Source organism: Echinops telfairi, unplaced genomic scaffold (assembly GCF_000313985.2).
Source record: "Echinops telfairi isolate 266 unplaced genomic scaffold, ASM31398v2 ScPeMD7_1;HRSCAF=3_0, whole genome shotgun sequence".
NCBI classification, from domain to species: Eukaryota; Metazoa; Chordata; class Mammalia; order Afrosoricida; family Tenrecidae; genus Echinops; species Echinops telfairi.
In genome coordinates, this window is record NW_022103896.1 from 87,553,994 (window position 1) to 87,562,975 (window position 8,982).

General features: G+C 39.0%; 1 protein-coding gene across 1 annotated transcript in view; it reads right to left on the minus strand.

Moving 5' to 3' along the window:
• Nucleotides 1–8,982, minus strand: part of TOX (thymocyte selection associated high mobility group box) — a 245,773-nt gene that overhangs the window by 12,596 nt on the left and 224,195 nt on the right. Inside the window, exon 6 of the mRNA XM_004697577.2 lies at nt 6,250–6,636. Within this exon, the coding sequence (XP_004697634.1) occupies nt 6,250–6,636 (387 nt within the window). The remainder of the gene's footprint in view (nt 1–6,249; nt 6,637–8,982) is intronic.

Genomic DNA, 8,982 nt, shown 5'->3' on the forward strand with positions numbered 1-8,982 from the left:
GATGATGGCAACAAATGTACAAAAGTGCTTGACACAATGGATGTATGTGTGGATTATGATAAGAGTTGTATGAGCCCCCAATAAAATGATTTAAAAAAGTAAAACAGTAAGTATCTGATGTTCAACACTTTTAAGACGGAGCATATGATCAAAAGTTATCGTAACAATGGAAGAATTCTAAGCTATATACTAAAGGAATCAATGAGAAACAATGTTCCAGGAATTGATGGAACACCAGGTGAAATATTTCAACAGATGGATGAAGTACTGGAAATACTGAGTCTGTGTATCGACGTTTGGCAGACAGACTGGAAGAGACCCATGTTTGTGTCCATTTCAAAAGTGATCCAAAGAATGATACAATTTTTGAATGATGTGTTAGTCTGGGTAGTTAGAGAAACAAATCCACGGACACACATATGTGTATAAGAAAAAGATTTATATACAAGAGGAATTGAACATTGAGGAAGCATCCCAACCCAGTTCAGTCCAAGCCCATAAGTCCGATACTAGCCCATATGTCTGATACCAATCTATAAAGTCCTCTTCAGACTCACAAAACACATGTAATGATGCTGAATGCAGGACCATCACAGGCCAGTGGGTGGAAAGTCTTTGGATCCAGTGGCATTGTAAGGATCTCAGCGCTGGCAGGGGTCTCTACGTGGCTTCTACGGCTTCAGAGGTCTGGTTGCACCAGGGTAGGTCCATGCGGCTTCTCCAACTTAGGGCACTAGGGTAGTTCCATGTGTCTTGTTAACTGTAATGTCTCCCAGGGAGTGGCAGAGAGTCTCCCACCTCCAAGGAGGAAATACTGGAATTCCCAGAATTCTCAGGAGAAGGCTATTCCCCTACAGAGGCCTCATTGGCTATGATCTGATTGACAAGCTAGACTCCACCCCTACACTCTTAATCCTCAAATTGACAAATGATTATATAGCTACCACAAATGCTATCATTAATATAACCTATAATTAAACATTTTCTTTTTTTAGTAAACATTTTCTGAAGATAATTTTTAAAATGACTGCAGCAGTATAGTGAAAGGAACTTCCAGAAACTCAGGCAGGATACAGAGAAACGACGTGGCACATTTAGTATCATTGATGATGTACGTGGCACGTGAAGTAGCATTGCTGGTGTCAGACAGAGTTTAGCTGAAAGCTGAGAACACTAGAGAGTATTTACTTATGTTTTATTGAATATGCAAAGGCACTTATTGCTTGAATAATTCATTAAAATGATGATAACATTGAGAAAATGAGAATTCCAGAACACTTCACTGTGCTTATGAGAAAGCTCTACATAGACCATGAGGCAGTTGTCAAAGGAACACTGCCTGGCTTAAAATGCGGGTTGTGTTCTTTCACCATACTTATTGAGTCTGTATGATAAACAAATAATGTGAGGACCTGAGCTATCTTAAGAAACACACAGCATCAGGATGGAAGGAATGCTTTTTAAACAACTTTTGATATCAGATGATGCAACTTGGTTTGCCGATAGCAAGGAGGACTGAAGCACTTACTGTTGAGACTATAGCCTTTAATGGGGATCAAGTCAATGTAAAAAAACCCAAAGTCATTGCAATTGGTCCAAAAGGCATCATGATAAATGGAGAGAAAGTGAAGTTGTCAATGATTTCATTTTACTTAGATCTACAATCAAGAAATCACATGAGGGTGAAGGTGGGGTATAAGGGAGACAATGTCAAGGAGGGCATGCAGAAATAGGATGATTAGAAATGGATTATGGTAGCAATTGCACAATTCTACTTGATGTGATTGAAATATGGAACGATATGTGATATGTATTATCCTAAATAATAAAAAAAAAGGAAGAGAAAAAATTTCCATGGCTTTGATCAGGTGCACCTTAATCTTTAGCATGCTATCTTTGCTTTTTGATACGTTAAAGAAATTTTTGTAGCAGATTTGCCCAATGAAATAAAACAATTTGCCCCCCAAAATAAAATAATACTTTATTTGATTTCTTCCATGGACTTTGATTGCGGATCCAAATAAAGTGAAATCCTTGACTAAAAAGAAAGAAATCAAATAAAGTATTGCATTGATCAAGTTTGCTACAAAAGACATCTTTAAAATGTCACAGAGCAAAGAGGTCCCTCTGAGGATTAAGGTACATGTGAACCAAGTCATGACATTTTCAACTGTCATCATCGACATGTAAAAGCGGGCCAATGACTAAAGAAAACCACAGAAGAATTGATACATATGAATTATGGTGTTGTGAAGAAGATTTAAAGTACTATGGATTACTAGCAGAATAAATATATTTGTCTCAAATGAAGGATAGCCAGAATGCTCCTAAAAAGCAAGGATGGCAAGACTTCATTTCACATCATCTATACATATTGCCAAGTCCATGGAAAACAACATCATGCTTGGTAGAGATCATCGAAAAAGAAAACGATCTTCAACCACACAGAATGATCAGTGGCTCCAACAATGAGCTCAAATATCACAATTGTGAGGTGTGCAGGGCTGGGCGGTATTTTAGGTTGTTGTTTGAAGCAACTCAATGTCACCTTACCCAAGCATCATTAGCAAAATGTAGCGTATACAGTGTTGCAGCAGGTAATTTGCTGATGCCAACAGCAGAGAACAAATAAAGGCATGATTTTATTAAATTATTGGTAATTAAAGGCAATAATAATTAAAACTGAAAGAAAAAGAAAGAGGTATTTGCAATACGTCAGAATTTAAGAGAACCCTGTCACAAGGCAGGGATTACTTGTGTTTTTCTATTTATCTAACCCACTCCCCATGTGAGCTTTATAGAGCAATGCCTTTGTCAATAAACTCCAAAAGAGTCTACGTTGTGTCTGCGCACGTTAGGGGCTCAATTACTATGTTTTGAATGAATCATATAAGTTTCCAAGGAATTGAGAGTCTATAAAATACCCTTCTTCTAATATTAAACACTTTCCCAACTCCTTTGTTTCTTAAATTACTAATTTATTCATTTATTCAACAATGCCTCACTGACTACCATCCATGATCAAGGAACTATTCAAAGTGATTTCAGCCAATAATCTTTGTAGCTATTTATTCTCCACTTGGGTTTGTGCCATCCTGTCTTCATGTAAGCTGAAATCAAGTCCTTCCAGCTATTCTGTAAGAGAACTCTTTGTTGATGTAACCACAGAAATGGCTTCAAGAAGGGTAAATAACTTGGCCAATGCTATCTGTTCTCATTTTTCTTATTCAATAAAGATTCTATGTGGAAAATACAAACTTGGATTTTTCACCTGTGGCCCTAGAGAATTCTGAACTATATGAAAAATATTCAGGTTCATAGCCAGCTCATTCCAAATCTTAGAATAAATAGACAAAGGCTCTATTTGAGTGGGTCATTAGAAAAGTGGCTTTCCTTTGAGAGATGCCACTTTCCAGCCCACAGCTCGGGGACGGGGCTGCATGAAAGCTATCCTCTCTTCTGGGGACAAGTAGACCACATTAGAACACTGCTTCTCAGAGAAGTAGGGCCCTTAAAATAGGAGCAACCTATACAACTGTAGGCATGTCCCTTACATTGTTCCGTTTTTATGGAGACACTGTTGGTCCACATGTAAGAGGAGACAAACTGTTAGAGTGGACACTGGGGAGTCTGTCCTCTCTCACCGTCTTCTTCCCCAATGAGTAGCACCACTTTATTGGAAGTAGGCAAATAAGTGGTCAGAGTTTCATCAATATCCTTGGCTTTGGAAACTAGGAAATCTTTAGTAAAGAGCCTTGTACCCTGGGTGAGACCTAACAATTTTGATTTTAGAACTAACTAGGAGTTAGTTAAAACAATAACAACAAAAACCAAACTCACTACCATGGTGTCCTTTCTGACTCACATCCCCATAGGACAGAGTAGACCTGCTCCCTAGAACTTCTGAGACTGTTAATCTTCATAGGAGCAGACAGCCTGATTTTTTTCTAGGAGACAGCTGTTAAATGGGTAGCCCAATTAGTAACTCACTGTGCCACCAGGATTCCTTAACTAGGATTTAAAGCCTCTCTACGTTCTTAGAAAAATCTGTATCTTCTAATAAGAAACACGTAATTTTCTACAGGAATGACTGAAAGTAAGAGGCAGCAGGCCGGATACTGAAGACTTCAGGCTCTGATTTTTTAGCAGACCCCACTTTGCAATCGAGATCTGAGCTTGGAGGAGACTGCAGAATCTTGTCAGGCCTTGTTTTCATCTTCTGTCAAATGGGGAAAATGCTAGCAACTGTACCACAGGTTTATTGAGCATTAAAGATGCGGAACTGCTTAGCATCATAGGTTCATTTCTATCAGCATTCAGAAATCTTGCCCCCCCCAAAAAAGAACCACCCCCAATAAAAACCAGATTTACTACTCGTTATCTAATCAATTCCAAATCACAGGGAGCCTGTAAGCCAGAGTAGATCTGCTCCCTGGGGTTTTCAAGGCTACAAATATTTCTGGAGCTAGAAAGCCTCATCTATCTCCTGTAGAGAGACTGAGGACTTGGAATTACTGACCTCATGGTGAACAACTGAACATGTAGCTCACCATGCCACCAGGGTTCCACAACCCTTTCTAACCAGAACATTCAAACTCACTGCCATCGAGCTGATGCTGACTCATCGAGATCCGGTAGGACAGGGCAGAACTGTCCCTGTGAGTTTCTTAGACTGTAACTTTTTTATGGGCGTAGAAAGCCTATTTCTTCCGAGGAGAGGCTGGTGGTTTTGAACTGCTGACCTTGCAGTGAGTAGCCCAACACATAACCACTATGTCACCAGGGCTCCTGCTGGGACAATAATAATAATAAGGAACCAGGGGATGGGGGTGGGGTGGGGTGGGACAAAAGGACCTGGGATTCCCTTTCTTCTTCCCTGCTCCTCTACCCGCTCCATTCCAGCTTTGGATTCAAACTCCACCCAAGGCAAACTTACTACCTGGAAGCTGTATCTGCATGTTTAATTACATAATTCAAGGAGTAATAGCACAGCATACTTGGATGATATAAGTGATAACTGAATTTGATATAATTTGTAGCTTTGACCTTTAGCTGTTTTTAGAAATCAGTATTCATGAGTTTTAAATAACTGATATTTACTATAATAGTTTGTATCATTTACTTAAACTTTTATATTTTAAAGTAACATCAGAATTCAAATGGAAGGAAAAAAAAAACAGTTTTTCAAATAAATCAAGCTAAGATTTCACTGAAGTAGTCTAATACATGTGAGTGTGGGCATGGAGATGCCCAGCTTCTGAGTTTTTTAGTATATGTGGAAGCTGACATCTATTTTAAAGGAAAACTTTGATTAAAATGATCCATTCTTAGGACTTTTGGAGCTTCACCAAAGTAAATATTTCTGACCAGAAAAAATGAGCCTGGCTTTATTATATAGCATTTATTGGATTCAATAGACCTGCCAGTCAAAGATTTTCTCATTTTCCAAACAGTGTCATTATTATTATTTTTAATCTAAAATTCTCTATCTCAAAAAGATAGTTGGCAGTACTTGGCATCTTAAAATAGCCAGCGTACATCATTCAAGAAAAGAAAACAAAATAAGGTGATTAGGAAGGTGAAGAGCCGTGGTGGCATAGTGGTTACAAGTCAGGCTGCAATCTGCCTGGTCAGCAGTTCGAACTCACCAGCCACTCCTCTGGGGAAAGCTGATGAATGGTTGCAGTTTCAGAAACCCACCGGGGCAGGTGTACCCTGTCCTATAGCGTCCCTATGCGTTGGCATCAACTCGATAGCAGTGAAGTTTGGCAGTGCGGAAGGAGAGGTAAAATGGAGACCACAGAAAAGAAATCAGTGATTATTAAAGGACACACCATCAATTCTTGTAATTGTATAATGCTACACAGATCCATCACCCACTTATTAAATAAAAAGGACACTTTTTCAGCAGGGAGAACTGCATTTATAAAATACGTTCAGTGTTTTTGGTATACACTGAAATGCTAGAACAGAAAAATCCTATCTTTCAGGATGGTGCTAACTTTTTGTGTCAAAATATTGGCAGTTTGAACCCAGTCCGGCGCCATGGAAGAAAAGATGTGGTGGCAATCTGTTTCTATAAAGCTTACAGCCAGGAAAATCCAGTAAAAGAGAACAGTTCTTACTCCGTACAACATAGGGTTGCCTTGGGTCAGAATCAACTCAACTATACAAGACAACAACATTCTTTGGAAACAGAGAACCTCAGCATGTAGGGTATTGACTCCAGGCCAGGTGCATTGCACTTACTTGCTGCATGGTTGGAGAATGTAAGGCCGACTGCACCTGCATGGACAGCTGACTCCCCAGGGGCTGCTGCATGCTGAGTGGCTGGTGTTGCTGCATGTTGAGATGCTGGTGAAGAGGGGGGCTGATCTGGAGTGGGGGAGGGGAGGAGACGGCCATGTTCGCTATGGACACAGTCACTGGCATTTGGTTATTCAGCTTCGGTGCTATGTTCCTGGGGAGGCTGGGATGCATGGCCGTAAGGTGAGGATTCATTCCTGGCTGTGGGTGATAGTGGGAACTTAGGTACAGGGCTGAATGAGCCTGGCTGGGCCCATGGAACACAGATGGCTTTGAGCTGATCAGCTGAGGAGGTTGAGACGGCTTAACGTCGACAGGGTCACTATAACTCTGTGGAGAAAACAAACAAGATCAGAAAGAAAAGTTTAATGATTTTCAGAGCAAGTTTTGTGAACTACATCATGGACTTTCACATGAATCAACACCCATGACCCAAGACTTTTTCATCTAAGAACTCTTCGACCATTTATTAGGAGCAAAACTTATAGAGGTCTGATCTTCTATTTAGTTGAGGAAGCACAACCTAATCAGATAAGATAACTTCCCCTCACCCGCAACATGAAAAATGACAGATTTTTTTTCTTTTGTGATCTGAACAGATTTATCTTTGGGTCAGGGGAGGGAATGGATGCCTTAATAAGAAAATCAAATGTAGTGCCCTTTGAAATTATTTCACTTTTAGAGATCCTTTGTTAATTTTTGTTTCCTTTTCCTATTCTCCAAGGGCCTTGACCTAGATGTTGGTATGAAGAAAACAAAGCTGGCTGGTGGGCACGGGAATGGAAGCAGGGAAGGAAAGACTTCTAACATGCCTTTCTGCCCCCCCTCCGCATGTATTAACACGTCTTTGAAGTAGCAATGTAACTCATACCAGACGTTTTTAAAGAAGCTGGTGATGAATCATCCCCCATAGTGATCTGGATACAAATGATCTCTTGCAGTAAATTTAGACTTCATTATTAATTGATACAATTTTTCCTAATTAAAAAAATAATTTCACATGACCAAGTTCTAACAATCTTTTAATTGACTTAAAAACTAGAAATTTTGGTGCAAACTAGCAATGACCAAGAATTAACCCTGGGAAATTTTCTTGCAGGTATAAACCTACTTCCTACTTGGGCTTAGAAGAAGATCATGTATAGTAACTGTGGAAAGTGAAACAAGTGGAAGAAATAATGCTGAAATGCCTTTCTAGAGACAAAGTCATCACATTATCAAACATAGCTAAATGATGCCTAGATTCCCTATTCCACGACCATTGTTTTTCTTATTCCAATTATAGGTTACGTCCTGCACTGCCAGGAACACCAAGCCTGTAAGAGCCCATTTGAATGCCTGTAACAGCCTATTCTGGTATGTACTCAGCCCCAATGGTCAACTCATAGGCCTACTGGAGAAATCGGGTTATCACACACAATGAAACAAAACTGAAAGCTCACAACTTAATTTTACAAGTCAGTCTATAATACTGTTAGCGATAAAACTCATTTTTTCCAACTGTAAAAAGAACTATGCTGCATATATGTACCAAATCATAGGGGTGGAGATGCAGGGTAAACACATACTACTACATGTTTTCTCTGTAGAAAAGACAGATATAAACACATAATGTCAAACCATTGAAATCTGGGGAAGCAAGAGGCTCTGCAATAGTTCATGCAGATTATGCAAGGGACCTTCAAAAAGGAACAAAAATGTATATAACGATGGACTGCAGAGATTTCAAAAATGTTTGCACCAAAATAAACCCATACTAATTTGTCATAATGCATCTGAACAGGATCTAGTTTCAGGCATTAAGAAGGACATGACATTATTTCTGAAAACTACTCCCATAAGAACATGAATTTTGTAAAGCTGAAGCAAGAATATCAAAGACATGGTGAAACTTGGGTGGAAGAATGTTGGAATCACTGATGATTTATGAATACAGGAACAGTGTCCCAAATAAATCAGCAGTTCTTTTAAGAAGAAGGGAGACAATCTTAAAGATGAATTCTGTAGCATCAGACCATCCCTATCAATTTGTGAGAACACAATCTTGAAAAGAAACAACAACCAACACCAGGGGAAAAAGCCAAAACCACGAACATAGTTATTATTTCATCCAGTTTACACATTTCTGACTGAAAAATTAAAGTTATTATTTCATTCAGTATACACAGTTCTGACTGAAAAATTAAAGTTATATTTCATTCAGTTTACACAGTTCTGACTGAAAAATTAAAGCTGAGCAAACTTTCCATTTAATGAGTGCTAGCTAACACATTTACACCCAGGTTAGCTGCAGATCAGAATGTTCTTTCACTGGGCCAAACATCAATGTATGGTGAAGCTTGGATAAAAGATTGGTGAAATTATGAATGCTTTTCAAAAAATTTACAGGGGGCATGTCTTGAAGAAATAAGAAGTTTAATAATGGATAAAAGGATGAGACAATATTGATGATAAGGCCTGTAATAGCAGACCATCCACATAACTTTGAAAGCAAAAAATCTTGTTCATGCTCTAATTAAAGAGAACCAATGATTAAGTGCAGACACTATAACCAATATCAACTGGTTCAGCTTCCACTGCCAAAATTGTTACACTCTTATTAGCTGCAGATAAGAATGAGCCTACAATTTTCAAGAAGTGGGATCAAGATCCTGGAAGAACTTAGCAGGAGGTGAA